General features: G+C 40.3%; 1 protein-coding gene across 15 annotated transcripts in view; it reads right to left on the bottom strand.

Moving 5' to 3' along the window:
• Positions 1-176: 176 nt before the first annotated feature.
• Positions 177-16,167, bottom strand: part of ABI1 (abl interactor 1) — an 81,794-nt gene continuing 65,803 nt past the window's right edge. For 2 of the 15 annotated variants that reach the window (XM_061468198.1, XM_061468199.1), the window contains 7 exons: positions 15,250-15,390; positions 13,128-13,228; positions 11,894-11,974; positions 10,091-10,267; positions 7,134-7,220; positions 2,771-2,956; positions 177-1,067 (listed from right to left, as the gene is read on the bottom strand). In XM_061468198.1, the coding sequence (XP_061324182.1) occupies positions 892-1,067; positions 2,771-2,956; positions 7,134-7,220; positions 10,091-10,267; positions 11,894-11,974; positions 13,128-13,228; positions 15,250-15,390 (949 nt within the window). In that variant the 3' untranslated portion in view covers positions 177-891. The remainder of the gene's footprint in view (positions 1,068-2,770; positions 2,957-7,133; positions 7,221-10,090; positions 10,268-11,893; positions 11,975-13,127; positions 13,229-15,249; positions 15,391-16,167) is intronic. The other 13 variants (XM_061468201.1, XM_061468203.1, XM_061468204.1 and 10 more) reach the window with 10 other exon arrangements.

The raw sequence follows: 16,167 nt of genomic DNA, 5'->3' as shown, positions 1-16,167 counted from the left end.
TGTATAAATGTGTAATTCAGGTTTCATATCTAATTTATTCACCCTCTGTCAGTGATAAAGTCACATTACAAACATTGCTTTTTAGTACATTGCCTGGGATAACACAGCTGTGATTTTGCTACGTTAGCATTCCAAACTTCTTTGCCAAGCCAACCAACAAAGTACTGGACAAGACCTTTGGTTCACTTATATATTTATGAATGGAAAAAGTCATAATGTAAATTTACTCATTAAAAAAACTTGGGTACAAATTACACATACATAAGACCACCCATTTTTTGATTCACATGGACACCTTAGACCCAAACAACTCATTGAAATAGACTTTAGTGAAATACTCCAGGTAAAGATTACAACAATTGGAAGCATCTTGGATTTTTAAAAAAGTATATTTCAATACATAAGTTTGTATGCATGCTTTAAACAAATATAGTTCAAGAATGAGCAAAGAGTCTAAACAAAAAGTAATATGACCAGCACTAACATTAAACTTCTCATCCAGATTTTAATATGTTAGTCTAACGTAGTGTTAGTTACCATGCTGTACTGAAAAATGTAATGGCACAATCTGATCATGGTTCATTAAATATTATACCCTACTTCCCCAGAATATTTAGGCTGGTCATAAAATTAACAATGCATAAGTAAATAAGTATAACCAGTTATAGACAGTTGCTTGTTTTACAAATTGCCATCAAGTAAGACATACTGTCTCCAGAGACTCTGAGAGATGGACATTCAATCATACCATTAAAACAAACAGTATGGCCTGAAGAAATGGGCACATTTTTATTTGAAAGTATATTAAGACAATTCTGTTAGCTTTAGTTACCCTTGTAAATAATCATGGTATGACTGAATACAAGACCCAACTTGGAAAAGCAAAGGATTTTAATCGGCATAGTGCATGATTGATTCAACGTAATTCCCAGGAAACAAGCCAGTTACTCGATTGCAAACTCCTTCATACCAGCCGTCATCATTCTTCTTTATCACATAAATGATTGCACCCTCCATAAATGACAGCTCATCGTCTTTGTCCTTTGTATAGTCATATATAGCAACAACTGTGGATTGAACAGGGACACATTTAGCATTTTATTCATAGCACCGGCATTAAAGAATAATTGTACTTCAAAAAAATGTTACAAGTTTGCTATCCCGAGATCTTCCATAACCAGTTCATATGCTCTCCCTCCTGTAGTTTACGTCCAGAAGATAAAATTTCACTTTTCTCACAATATTAGGTACCAGTAAGAAGCAGGTGGTCACTATACTTAAAAGCTCAGCTGAACTACTGACAGAGAGGTACACTTGACTGCAACTCAGTAAAGTGAAGTGTACGGACGCTTAAAAGCCAAACTATGATATAACTGGCTCCATGAGTGTGGCATCATTTCTGGTCAGATTACCTCAAAAGCATATAGATCCCTGGACAGAGATCTCTTGATGAGAGAAAGCCTAAAGAAAACCCCAAATTAAATAAATAATTCTGTAGAAATGGACCAACAGAAAAAAGTTCTACGCTATGGGCCCTGCAGCTCTATAGCGTGTACTTCAGCACATCCTCCTGTGAACAGATGCTGAACACCACTGGACGGAAATGGATGCTCTTTGTGACAGAGCTCCTCTGCGGTAAGAGGTTTTGGTGTAACTTTTCAAAGAGCTGCAGTGAGTTGTAAGCACTAAAGTTACTGCAGGAAAAAGCAGAAGTGAATTTACAGCAGCAACAACTATTTTTCAGTACCTACTTGATGAATGTATTACTCTTCCCAACCTCCAACTCACTGTGTGCAATTAACAAAGATCTCCCTAAGTCACCCCCAATAAGACTGTAATTAAAAACTACCACTGTGAATACACAAACTTTGGACATCACAGTCTTGCCCTTCTAAACAGTTAACATGGCTTTATGCAATTGATCCGTTTCATGAATTTCAAAAGCCTACTCACTTTACATACATACACATACGCTCAGAAATCCGATGTGTTAACGCCTAGCAAATAATGATGTATCAGTTACTGTCACCCCATGGGTACTTGTTGCATGCAGTCCAGCTAGGAGCACAGATGGAACATGGGGGTTCCGCTGGGACGGGACAGGACAGGACAGGGTGTCAGGCATCCTCCCCCATCTCACAGGCACTACCATACCAGCCAGACCATGGGAAAGCTGGCATCCTTGCTGTTTACAGAATGGTGGTTGTCAGAACACAGACAACTCTAGAGGCAGGAAATTGGCATCTCAATTATTCATGGGAAGAGACATTTACTGTATGAGTTCATACCTAAGTAGACTTTATAGTCTGCTGATCCAGAGTCACTAGGAAGTCTCCAAGGAAGCCTCACTGCATCTTATAGTTGAAAAGTCTAATGATCTACTCCAGCTACCTAGTTTGATGGAATAAACAGCCCAGACTTCCTGGCCTTTCTGCAACACTATTTCTAGACAATTGCCATCAATCCTGAGATAGCTACAGACACAGTCCAGCAGCTCATCAAAGATGAAAGCCATCCCATCATCTGCTCCTCATCATGACAAATTTCTTTTTTTAATCCATTCTAGAATGCTTGAAGGTATTTTATAATCCTTCCAGAGCAGGATTATATTTTATCACATTAGGTGTAGCCACAGACAAGCAAAAGAATGATCTGAGTTCTGACTTAGCAGGGATAATGATTGTTTTCAGACCCAAGCAAAGCCCTCTGTTCCCTTCAGATACCATTATCTCCTTATACTGCACTAACAGAGCTGCAACACCTCTCTTACCTTTCTCTATATAGTTTTTAGGTGCCCAGGCAGGATCTCCATCTGCATAGGGATCGCTGTACTGCACGACAGCGGCCTCCTCATCCTCATAATCCACAGGAGGTGGGGGTGGAGGAGGAGGAGAGTCATCGAACATCGGCATCTCATCGGGAGGCGGTGGGGGGGGAGGAGTCGGGCTATCAGCAACTAGAAACATTTGGAGATTAGTTTTTTCCTTCAAACCAGAACAGTGTGGAAATGCAAACAAACCTGAGGCTGTATACTGTAAATAAACAGGGTGGGGGGACAACACACAGCATGCACTACAACACCATGCACTGATTAGAAACAGAGGCTTTGTATTAACAGCTATGACACGCAACTACATTATTATTAGTGGTCAAATCTACGTATAAATGCTACTAGAGTCAAAGCACATGCTGCAGGGCGTAAGCTGAACACCAGCAGAGAGGCAAGCTTCCTGCCCCGACGCCCATGCGCTATGGGGCTAGCTGCAGTGGTTAGCTATGGGAGGACTCCGAGTGGCACCCTCTGAGCCAGGCAGCAACAGGCCTCTGGGCTGGACCAGCAGCTTGATTATTTTTTACCAAATCCTTCATCTACAACAGTCAATTCAATTTATTTCTGAACACTGTTTCCTTGGATTCCTTCTCTCTCAAAGTAGCATTAAGGTGACAAAGAGATCCAGTGTGCATCATAGAAGAAGGGAAGGGAGACTAGTGTTTTAAGATTTAACCAGGTAAGAGAAAACCAAGAAGAAAAGCTTTGTACAGATCCTTATCTTGCGGCCTAGCTTGTGTCCATAATGTGCACATATGTGCACATATCCAGGATTCAGTTAATAAATGGAAAATCTACAACAGGCAGCTGCTGCTCTTGGGGGGAAAAGTGCTGAAGAATTAAGTGTATAATCCAAAATGTCAAATCCCTGCCCTGAGATTCTCCAATCAGCACAATCACAGGTTGCTTCAGGAAAAGGAAAAAGAGAAAGACATTATGGCACAAAACACTCTTAAAATCAGCTCATTAAATTAGGTTTTGGTCACATTCACAGCAGCTAGCAGCAAAAGAGATGCAAGACATCAAGTCACTTGTCCTATTCCTTGGGAATTGTGGTCCACTAAACATGGACCTAGGTGTAGGTACTATGGAGCCAGAAGTTACTGAAAGGAAGCTATTGTCACTATACTCAACTATTAGCAATACAGATTTAATTATACGAGATTTGGGAGTCTGCATGTTGAAAACAGGCTAAAAACCACTGCTCTGGAAATGGTTTGACTCAAAGGAGCCATCAGGCTGTGCACATGCTCCAGAAGGTGTAGCTCCAGCACATAACCACTAATTTTAAGAAGAAAGCCAAGCCGCAGGGCAAGGACGGAACAATACTGAGAGAAGCTTTAGCTACTGCTAGTTACAATGGCACTGCAGATTAGCAATCAGGCTTCTGCTTGCTTTAATGCTCTTTACTTTCACCTGGCCAGCACTCCATCAAAGACTGACCCTTGCTCTTCAGCCATATGACAAGGGGCTTGAGCATAGCTCCCATGTCCTAACTGGGTCAGACTAGCTGCACTGGTATAGGGGAAGCCAATTCTCCAGCTGCAAGGGAGCTGAAGCCAGCAGGAGGTGCTGGGTCAGAGGCTGCCTCAGCCCTGGCACCTAGCCTGCTCTCTGCCCCTTGACAAGCTAGTGCTATTCTTCACCCTGAAGCCCAACTGCTCTTCAGCTTGACCAGCTGAGCTGTATACCACACAGCTCTCTCCATCAGTAAGACTGGATGCCACTCTATTAGCGATTCCTCTCCCATACAGAAGCCCATTTATGTCATTTGGAGACAAACTAACAAAGTCTTTGGCTGAGTGAATGCTACATCTTGACTACATTACTGAACAGCACTCACAAGCAGGCTTCATTAATCCACCACAGACACGTGACAATGCTGTTTATGAATAGATGGAGTCTGTGCAGTAGTTTCAGCACATCTTTCACAAAATTTATTTCTCTCCTTAATTTCTGTCTGCAGCCAGGAAAAAACTCAGTACTGAGACAACAATCATGTGTGATCTTAAGAAATCCTTAAGAAATGCAAAAAGTTGTATTTATTCAACAACGAAGCTTGTTATTTGAAAAGAGGGCAGAAAATGCAAGTGCGAAAGCACCAACATGGACCCTAACTGAAATGCAGTGCAGAAACTGCATGCTTTACAGGAAAGCATTTGAAACAGTTCAACTTTACATTTAAACAAGGGAAGAAAATGGAACAAAACATTAGACAACTGCCACCCCAAGGAAGCTTTCCCCCATCTTGGATTTTAATGTAAAATATTCCTAGTTCTGAACTTAGAACAGGCAGGCTGTAGAACAGCACTACTCTTTCTAAGGGAGGAAAACAAAAAAAGCATACAGAAAATCACATTAAATAAGAAAGGGTAAAAGGATCAGTATTTATACAGCTCCAAATCGAGACATCTTCTCTTGTGTGTATTCACATCCCTGTTGCCTAAATGGGGACCAGCAGACTCCTTTTGAAAGCCCTGGGTGCGACAGTACAGCAATTCACATCTCATCAGCTGTCCCTGGGCACTGGACACACTGTAAATCCTCACTGAGGGAGATACCCACAGTCTGGGCACAGGGCGCAGGAAAAAACAACAGGTGCTGCATAGTTTCTAAGCTCTCTGTCCTTATTCTCTGAAAGAAGTCCACCACAGAGCAGAGGATGCTGATTTTCCAACCCACAGACCATTACGGTAAGAAGACAAGCCTACCCACGTGTCTCCCTAGCTCCACTCCTCCTCCAGAGACTCCTTGCAGAAGATGAGGCAGATGAAAGTCTAGCGCACAATGCCAAAACTCAACAACAGCCTCCACAGCCAGTCCTGCCGAGTGTGCGCGCAGACTGCCTGCCACACGCGCCCTGCCTCTGAAATGAGGTGGCAGCAGCAGCTCAAATCCATACTCGTTATGTAACTGTCAAACCCAAGGCACTGTTAAAGGGAAAAAAAAAACCTAAAAGAACTGTTCCTAAAACCAGATTTCAAGCTTCAGCTGTTTCTGCTGCAATCTCGTTCGCAAGTCAGCTTGCATTTTGTTGTTGCACACACAGACAAGTCTGTCCCTTTCACCTGTGCTCTCCCCAGGGCTGTGCCATTTCCAGGAGGACATATTTGAACAATTCAGAAGCAGATGTCAATTATGTTAAGTTTACCTGCAAGTGAAGACATGCGGCAACCTCCACCTTCAGTAGGTTTACCTGTATGCTCTGAATTTTGGAAAGGGTCGTCAGCACAACTTTGTAACATACTTACGCCACATCAACGTGATTCTTACGATTTACCTAGCACAACACCAAAACACCTTCTTTTCAAATGAGAACCAGAGAGATGCCTCCTGTATCTAGGGTACCCTCAGAATATGACCACTTAAAAGCTCTAATGGGAAGCTGAACAGCAGCACTTGTGAGATCTAGGGGGCCACTAAAGATAAGCTAGATCTATATAGCTACTACGTAGTAGTAGCCCGAGATCCTAGCAACTTCTCTATGGCTCCCAAACACATCAGAGACATTTTGTGTTTACTTCATGCCTTATCTACACTGCATTCACTCTGTTGTTTACAGAACTCCATCTACTCCTACAGCAAAGATATCACCAGATCAAGGAACACAACTTTACACCTGCATTAGCATTTGGGACCGTAATGGTAAAAGCAGAGTTACTAGAATGTAACACCTTGCAGCACAGATCATGGCCAGGAAGCACATCTCTCACAAACCTAACAAGCAGAGCTATGCTGCAAGAAGCTCAAAAGGGAAATGTGTCCAGAGAACACAAAGAAATGGAGAAGAAAGGCTGCTGAGAGGAGATATACCTTACAAGCTCCTTTATAATGGCATCAGGTCATAAAAGCACACATTTTCAATTGACTATACAGCTTCCTGAAAACTACTACAGTATTAGAATCAATGGTTACACAGGACATATTTTGACAGTCTACATAAGCCTTTCTAATAACAACTAATCAATTATCCCTAGTGAAAGCACCTCAGGCAGGATGATTCAACATGAAATTAATATTTTTAATTAAGATACATTTCTATATTCACACCAAGCATACGACATGGATTTCACAGTATTTCTGTAACAAATTTGCAGTTCAGAACTTAAATGGGTCATTAATAATCATGCACGTGTTACAAAATATTGAAGAGTGTGCCCTTCAGCTCCAATAGCGTATTGACACTAGAATGCAAGATGGTATTAGCTTCTGGAAAAGGAAACAAGAGTCTGACTTGCCAGCCATGCATGCTAGAGGAAAGAGTAGGCTCTACCCTTTAACAGCTCAGCTTGTCCAAACTTACTGTTTTCCTGCACCCTGGCCACGAAGCCTGTGAGAGGTATCTGTGGAGTCAATTGAGGCATAGGGGGAGGGGGTGGAGCAATAGAAACTGGTAGCAACACACACACGATATTGGGGCAAGTCAAACAGACAAAGGAAAAAAAAAAAGGAAACAAACAAAAGCAGCCGTCAGTAACAAGGACTACAAAACAAAGTATGTAAAGAACAACAAGAACACACACACAAGAACCTCCTTCAAGCTAGTGCTTCCAACAGGGCTGAATTCCTGGTTTGCCAATGGAGGATCAAAAAGCAAAGCATGCCCCTGTGTTCAGCTGAATAAGAAGCCAAGTGCAGGCTGCGCATCTGGATGCTCACAGGGTATGCGTGTGAAGGGGCTTGCTCTGCTTCACTTGGGGAGCACACAAAGCTGAGCTTTCTGTCTTGCTGCCGAATAAATACTGAATATCAGTAAAGCTTATCTTTTCAAAGTACACTATTTGAAGTAGAGGCAATTTTCACAGGATTCTGGACTCTTCCTCTGAAATAAAAGAGGAGGATGCTACCTCCAGTGCAGCAATGAATATGGATACTTCATATTCATAGAGAGCACCTCCCGTAATTTTGTTCTGCTGGCTCAGGGGGCACTGGGCTGGCTCTACTATGTTTCTGTTTTACATAGAAAAAGGGACCTTCCTGCTTGTTGGTAGGAAAACCAGATGGATTTAGAGCATAATATATTTATACTTTATGTGTATATATATACACACATATATATACTTCATGTGTATATACGATGTATATAATGTATATACTTTATGTATATAATGTTTATGTATATAATGTGTAACTTTATTCTAAGTCTTCTGTGGTTAGAATGCACTCAGCAACCTAAGAGGCTGGCAATGACTTCAACAGCTACAACTACCTACACTAGAACACAAAGTTCCCCAGGAGGCATTTTAAAAGCTCATCTTCTCTGAAATATGTACCTATATGGTGAGTAATGAGATAAGACACACGGCACCAGTGCTGAGATGCTGGGCTGACAGCTGAGATGCTCAACTCTTCCCACTACAGGTAGGAAGGAGGCATGGTAGCAGTAGGGCATGCCATTCAAAGTATCAGCTCTGCCAGGACATCTCCCCACGAAGCAGGGGGAAGAAAAAGCAAGAAAAATAAAAACCCCAACAAAACATCACAATGGAATTTCTCTTGCACTGAAGCAGAGAAACTCCTGTGAAGGTGGGAATTCAGCAGGGTAATCCAGTTGGAACCAAATTTGAAAGAGGTTCTCTACTTCCAAGTAAGCAACAGTTTTAAATAAAGCCATAACTAAGATTAATGTGTGATGAATAATAATGGAGCATTTAGTTCTTTACAAAGCAAATAATCAAATAAACTGTATGGGAGAAATGATCAATAAAAGAAGAACAAACAGGTTTCTCACAAAATTGAAGTAAACATCTAAGAAAAAGCAGAGTATTTTATAAAATGAGAAGTAAAGCCTTAAGGAAACATGGGACCTGGATTTAACGTCAAGACAGTAGCATTAACAAAAAAACAAAAACACCAGTAACAGAAACAGAGGAAAATAGTTTAAAGTAGAAAGACACCCATCAAAATACTGTTTAAAAATTTTGACAACCAGTATTTTGAAAACACCAGAAAAGCCAGATTAAGGAACAGCACCTGCATTTGAGCAAAAAATTGCTTTGGACAAACGTAAATGTTCAGAAACAGTGGTGTGCACAGCATTTAAGACAACTATTTCCAAAAGTAAAGTCCTGTTTATTCAATAGAACACAACTGTTCAAACAGGGGGGAGCTTCAGTTGTTATGGTGAATTAATTTGGGGGAACAAGAGTGTGGAGGAAATGGAAGGCCAGTATGGATGAGAGAATAGGAGGAAAATCAGGAGTGGGGAAAAAAATAAATAGACTTTGTGTCTGCATATAAAAATGCTTTCTGATAAACGTAATACTTCTCAACCACTGAGAAAACTCTTCGGTGTCTCAAACATTTTATTGTGCATTCTTTCCTTAAGAGTAAGTACTCAACAGCAAACACTGGTCCAAAGTGATCTTCAGCCCAGTCATCAACATTTCTTTTTAAAAGAAATAGCACTGAAGTTTAAGGAATTGGCATTCTGGCTGAAGAACACCACCAGAAACCAGTAGAGGACTACCACTCCTCTACAGTGTTTGTGGTCAAAATTTACAGAAATGGCCAAGAAGAGGTGTTCTGATAGAAACAGCTTTCTACCAACACTCAAGTAGATCCTTATTTTGCAGATCTTTCTGCATTGAACCTCATTTACCCTGCTGGGTAGGTAGGCAGGATGCTGCTGACTCAAACCTGCCCACTTGCCCACTGCATCCATCCCTTCCCTCATCCATCTCCATCTATATTACTACTAGTGTGGAAATGCAGAGGAGGAGTCTGCTAAAAAGAGACTGAGCTCTTCTTTAACAGTCAAACTTAAAACCGAAAACAAACGAAAAATTTGGAATCAGGAAAGGACTTAGGAAAGAGACAGAGACAGGAAGGAACTGTGTAATGGGAGAGGTTTGTTAAATGAGCATTGTGCTGTGACCATACTCTCTTCCCACTAGCCCAGTAGTGGAAGGACTGTACTACAACTATATTGAGACTCCTGCAAAAAAATTGTGGTTTTAGTTTATGTTCTCCAAGCACACCTGAAATGCTAAGCATAATGTGCCTATAATTAGGTAGGCAATCATAATAATTTCTTGTCATGAGTAACAGCAAACAAGTCAGAGGGGAAAACAGTATAATTGCATATAGTGCAATCACTACACAGCTTCAGTATGGCTTTTCTTGTTTGTTTTTCCTTCTATTTTAGGAAAGAAAGCAGTAATCTGATTGATGCTCTTCATAAACGAATTAAAATGCCATGCATGCTTTTACAATAATTTTGCTCAAAACAGTTTGTGATTTCAGAGCTCAGAAGCTTACTTGAATTTTGAGAATAAAGAGGCCCGCCATTAACATGAGGTTGAGCAGAAAATGGGGCAGTCACAGAAGGATTCCGTCTGTATCCACCAGAAGATGCTGAAGAAGTGGTAGAGTTGTGTCGTGAGATTTGCCTGGTCATTGTGCCATACTGGGAACCAGGAGCTGAACCAGGAGCAGCTGAAAAGTATTAGCCAGAGGAACCAAGGAAAAGACTTAAGCAGAGCATTACTTGGGATAGAATGCAGAAAACAGAAAAAAGCCCAGACCATGGGAAATACTTGATTACAGGTCTCCAATAATTAAAGGCCAGTACCAGGAGATTAACAGAAAACAAACATCCCTGTTATGATCAATAATGAGAAAAAAAAACACACAGGACATAAACCAACATTCATATAAAGGGCATTTGAGAAATACTGAGAACTACTTTTGAGAGACTGGACTGGAAAATTGAATCAGCTTCCAACTCCTAAGCATATCTCAGTAATTCTACATGCAACACCCTTTGTTAATAAACACGCAGGAAAAAAAATCCACATTCTGCTCATTTTTCATTGTGAGCCAGAACTTGTCTCCACTTTAATATAAAAAAAAAGCCACACTAACAAAACAGTAAAACAAATGTCATGAGCTTCAGGCATTTGGCACACTTATCAATTATATTTGCTGGTTGTGCTTTTATATTGATAGTATTTGCACTAACAAATCAGAATCACCAATGCCAGCTGACAGAAAGATATGTCACTCATTCTTCAAGGACACCCATTTTTACCTTCCATATGGTTGCTGCACAAACTTCAAGGTTAATAAACCAGATTAAGTTCTCTTTTGGATTAACCTCTGACAGAGAAACAAATCACACCTTGCAAACTAATGAATCTCACATGTTGAGGTCACATGGATCAATACAATTTTTAAATGCAAAAATTGTTTTGTAGTAAAATGTTTTGTGCTTTTATATCCATATGTATGTATCTTATATAAATACACGTAAATATAGATAGAAATGCATACACACAAAGAGCATGTGACCAGAAATTTAAAGTCCTGTAACACTATCCAAAGTCACTGTTGCTTCAGTAAGGGAAAGTGCAAATGGTTACGTGGGTCAAAGCCTCCAAAGCTACTTTCGTAACACAATCAATGAATTTTGTCATCAGCCTGTGATGGGAAAGGGTGAGGTATTTTTTCCTGCCTATTTGGAAAGTGCTACTTTTAGATCCCATCCTAACAGCTCTATGTAATGCTTGAGACAATTCTGCAAGAACTGTTAGCTCATATCCTCAAGTTCTCCAGTTGCCAGCTGCCTGCAGCATTACAGAATCAAACCCAAGCCACTGTGATGGACACTTTTGCTTTTTAGTCACCATATGTCCACAAGATAGAAGACACAGATCACCCTACACATCAGCTACCATTTTTAAGCCAAAGAGCAACTGTTGTGGCTTAGTTTCAGCTGCAGCAGTGACATAGCAGAACACCAATATTCAGGTTGATTTTGAGTTCTTATAGATCAGACTAACTGGATCTTAGCTTCATTGGGAACAGAGATTTCAGGCAACTGATTTCAAACCTTTTCCCCATACCTTGTGCATTTACCTTCAGAGGCTTTAACCACAGGAAATTAGTGGAGATTAGTTAAAAAAAAAAAAACACAAAAATTCCCAGAACTGATTTTTATACTAAAATCATGTAGATCCCAGTACAGAAGAAAAAAACCACCGTCACTAAGTCCATTAGGAGGAGGTGATTATTGATTATGCAGCATGACTGCAATCACTTCAGCATTGATACAAGTCTCACCTATCAGATTGCCCATCGGGAGAGGTGGTGGCAGTGGTGGTGCTGGCATGGGTCCAGAAGGAGGAAGAACAGAAATGTGAGCTAATAAAGTAGTTTATAATCCCAATTAGGCCATATTATTAAAAAAGTAAAAAATAAATAAATGGAAAGCATGGGCATTTGATAGGCTTCCAAAATAACTATAAAAAATCCACTTCTGCCAACTAGTACAAACTCAGGCCCTGATCCTACACAGTGTTCTGTACCTGCAGCTCTTTATTCCCCTTGATTTTTATGGGATGACAGACAACAGTAAGGATTTCACGCCTGTTTTACCACTGCAGGATCAGAAACAGCTGGGAAAGGAAAGCCTACACATGCATACATGAAGACTTTTCATCTGAGGAACAGAAGTTTAAGAGGTGCAATAGCAAAACTACATTACACCAAAACGCCACCATTTTCTTGCGCAAATTAGCTTACAAAATACACAGCTAGTAAACAAGTGACTGAGTTGGTTTATTACCAACAATCCTGACTGCTTATTATTGACAGATTCTACACATTATCATTCATCATTCTTACAGACAAACGAGTATGCTTTCAATGCCGAGAAATTCTGCACAGTTCTCATTTACTGCTGTGCTACCTTATACACACAAGTTCTACTGCATCAATGATCTCCACCATACAACACTGGTGGATAAGCCTGAATTCTGCTACTACCAGTGTTTTCATAGGTCATCTTCTGTGTTTTAATATACAGTCTTCTACTTAGTTAAAAAAACAAACAACAAAACAAAGAAAAACAAAAACCAAACCAAAACCAAACCATGTACCGGCAGATGGTAAAGTTTGCAGGCTATCTCAGGAGACAACTGAAACAGCCCATCAAACATAGTTGCTGATGCTTCTCAAGGCATCCAGAAAAGCCGAACTGTAGCTAGGCATTTAAAAATCTACTTAAGCTTTAAAAGGATACCCCTCTCTCCTTCTCTCCCCTTCCCACCTTGATTATCTTGTAAAATCATGCACTGACAAAGGTGTTTTAGCCATCTGCTATTCTGTAAGTGATTCTTCTGCAGGTACTTTTAGTGAAGAATTAAAACTTCAAATGTCCCTCAGAACGCATATTTCCTGACTAGCACTGTGCTTCAGGACAGCTTCTACCCCACCGTATTCACTCAAAATCCCTCTGCAAACACAAGTGAGTGACATTACAGCCATAAGTTAACATAGGAAGAGTTCCGCATACCTGGTCCAATGGTTGGTGGCGAAGGTGTAGGCACGGCAATGGGAATGCCAATACTGCTGCTTCCACTGTTCTCTCGACTGCCACTTCCTCCACTACTACCACTACAAAAGAAAACCGCAAGTATTAGCACAGCGTTTCCTACAAAGGCCTATCAGCAGTCACACCTCCTGTGTGAGCTCTGCTAGTCCAACTCAATTATAGACTGCTGAAAAAACCCCTACAATATGCCTCTGTTCGTACCTACAATTGCATAATAAAGTCTGGATGCATTACATCCCTAATAAATGGAATTAGCTATGCTGATAAACATCTGATTAAATGCTTCAAAAATAGAAAGGTAAGAACCATACCAGTTCTAGGCAATGGAGTAACAAGTGTAGGAATAGTTCAGGGACCTTATAATTTTAATTAATAAGCTGGGGCTGAAAGAATTCATGCCTAAACTATAAATAATTATTTAAGATTATTTATACTGTCAGATGAAGGAACATTTCCTTTGCTCAGCACAGAAGTTTAGACTGAGAACTTTGTGGCTGAGAACCTTGTATCTGAGAACAGTCACAATAAACCAGTTGGGGTGGGGTATGCTATGGATAATTTTCTGTGTATTTTAACACTCTCCCTGCTCGTGTGCACACTTCTCATGTACAAGAAGTTTGTTTCTGCAATAATCTGAAAGGTAACTGTACAGCCAGGTCACAATTTGTCTAAGTACTGTTACATGATATACACATTAGAGGCCAGCAAAACAGATTTTTACAGAATGTACTTCTAATGAAATACTGGATAACATTTCTACACGTCTTTGGAGGCCATAACACTTCTTTTACTTGAGGAAGCTGAAAAAGAATCAAGATTCAGGTGAACCTGTCCTTACTCTTATCCAAGAGCAGTCCTTAGGCCAAGACTTGAATTTGCATGGATTAAATGGATAATAAAAATGGAACTAAGTAGTCAAGATGTTTTGAAGCCAGAACACTGTTTCAACTCATCCATGTTAATTAAAGAGTACCCAGTAATGTTAGAATCCATTTACCATTCCTGGAAGGCTGCAAATCAGTGCTGTCAAGAGTCAAGCACAAATCATTCAAATGTATCTTAAGAAAGTAACACTGTTACAAAAAATAAAATTGGTGATCTAAAATGGAAGCCAAGATAATTCCTTTAAAATTAGCGTTCTGTCTGCTGACGATCTTGATCTTGTCACCATGGTTGCAGCTGAACTTTTAACTGCAGTCTACATAAAAGACAATCTTGTGAGACAAGAGTAGGGAGCATTCACAGTAGCCAGCTAAACAGATTAACAAGATCTTCGCTGCAGTCAGATTTAAAAGTCATTTTATTCTAATGCTATACTGAATTCTTGTGTCTGGCTTTTTCCCCTGCAGAAGCAGATGCTAAAAATCGGACTGCAAAAACCTGGTCTCCCTGAAGAGGCTCAGAGAAAGATCCAGCTTCGCAGCTCAAGAAAAAGATTACATGACATTGAAAACAAGAAGCAAGATACACCTGGAACACCCTTCTCACCCAAAATATTCCCTACTCTTTCATCAAAGCCCTTAAGCATGCAGAAACAACTGGTTGATGCCAATACCTGCTCTGTGAATAGAGTTTTATTTTCTACTTCTACCATGCACTGATTATGAGCATTAAGCTTTAGCCAAAAGAAAACAATTGGCTCTGGCTACCTCCATCACAGTGTTTCTAATCAACAGAAATTTCCCTTTGCAATCAATGGTCTTGAAAACAACCAAAAAAAAGCCCAAGCATATTTTAGGCTAAGGTTAATGATGCAGCTTTCAACCCATGAGGGCCCATCACTATCCTACCTTGCAACTGCATAAATTTTGAAGTTTTGCTTATTCTTGGGAAACAAATCCCACAGAACAAAATAAACAATATATAAAACAAGGCCTGTGGTTACAGAAGTTGCTCAACACAAGGCTTCTACAGAGTATGACAACACTTCTATGTCATTAGAGAAGTCAACAATACAGTGAATAACCCACCTTCTGCCTTACAACAAAAAGCCGACAGGCACGAAACTTTAAAGCTTTGCTGGGACTTCAAGTAAGCATCAGTATGCCAGGCAGAAAGGAGCTACAGAGAGAAAATGCTTTACCTGTGTGTTCTTGGTCTCTGGTTCAAGGAAGCTGTCCTTCCTGGACTGTGCTGGCTGCCCAGTCTGGCAGGACTTGTCATGTAATCATTGGGGACTGTTGGCGGTTTGACTGGCTCCAGGGTTTTGTATGGAGTATTTCGTCTGGTCAAGGAAAAAGAGATTTGAAGACAGAAAGATAAAGGATCAGAAGATCAAAAGGATAAATGAATGAAGTAATGAAGCCATTTGTTTTCTTAAGTTTTTACGAGAGATTACTGCACAGTGACCCACATTAAAGCATATAAAACAAATTCCACCAGGCAGGATAGACAGGTCACATTTGACTCTCTAAAGTGCTCATCCATACACGTTGGCCTACAGCATGATAAACTGGTTAAAAAAGCCTAAACTAAATTTACCACACAAAATGTATTCTTTGAACTACATAACACACAATAGTTACATCCACATAATATTCTGGGGTTACCTTTTGGTACACTGCATGTGAAACTCTCCCACTGTAACAACTTCCTCTCCCCCCAGCATTGCCTCAATTGGAGCTTTACTATCTCTGTTTTGCAGCTCAAGAAAGTGAAGCCCAGAGACTTCCAAGATGACCTAGCAGACTGCATCAAGTCAGAAATACAACACAGATCTTTTGAGATCTATTTACCAGACCCATTATTGCCTTAAGAACAGTGCATTTATTGTACTGAACTGCAAAGCCCTTCAGTTCTCATCAGTAACTAAGAGATCCCTCGCAAGACGCAGAATTTGGCAATGCACCAGCCGAACAAAAACAAAAATACTAAACTACTGGCATTTAATCATTTGTTCAAATGCTGGTTGTAACCAAGCTGGTTAAGTTGTACAGCTTCCTGGTATTTTAAGAAACCACTTCCTTTTTACAGTATGGAATGCAACAGTACTGAATTCTAA

This window comes from Pezoporus flaviventris, unplaced genomic scaffold, assembly GCF_033815535.1.
Source record: "Pezoporus flaviventris isolate CSIRO_AGI_PZ_B2104156 unplaced genomic scaffold, CSIRO_AGI_Pfla_v1 ptg000047l, whole genome shotgun sequence".
Lineage (NCBI taxonomy): Eukaryota > Metazoa > Chordata > Aves > Psittaciformes > Psittacidae > Pezoporus > Pezoporus flaviventris.
The sequence above is the reverse complement of the archived record's forward strand: the minus strand, read 5'-3'. Positions and strand labels throughout refer to the sequence as shown.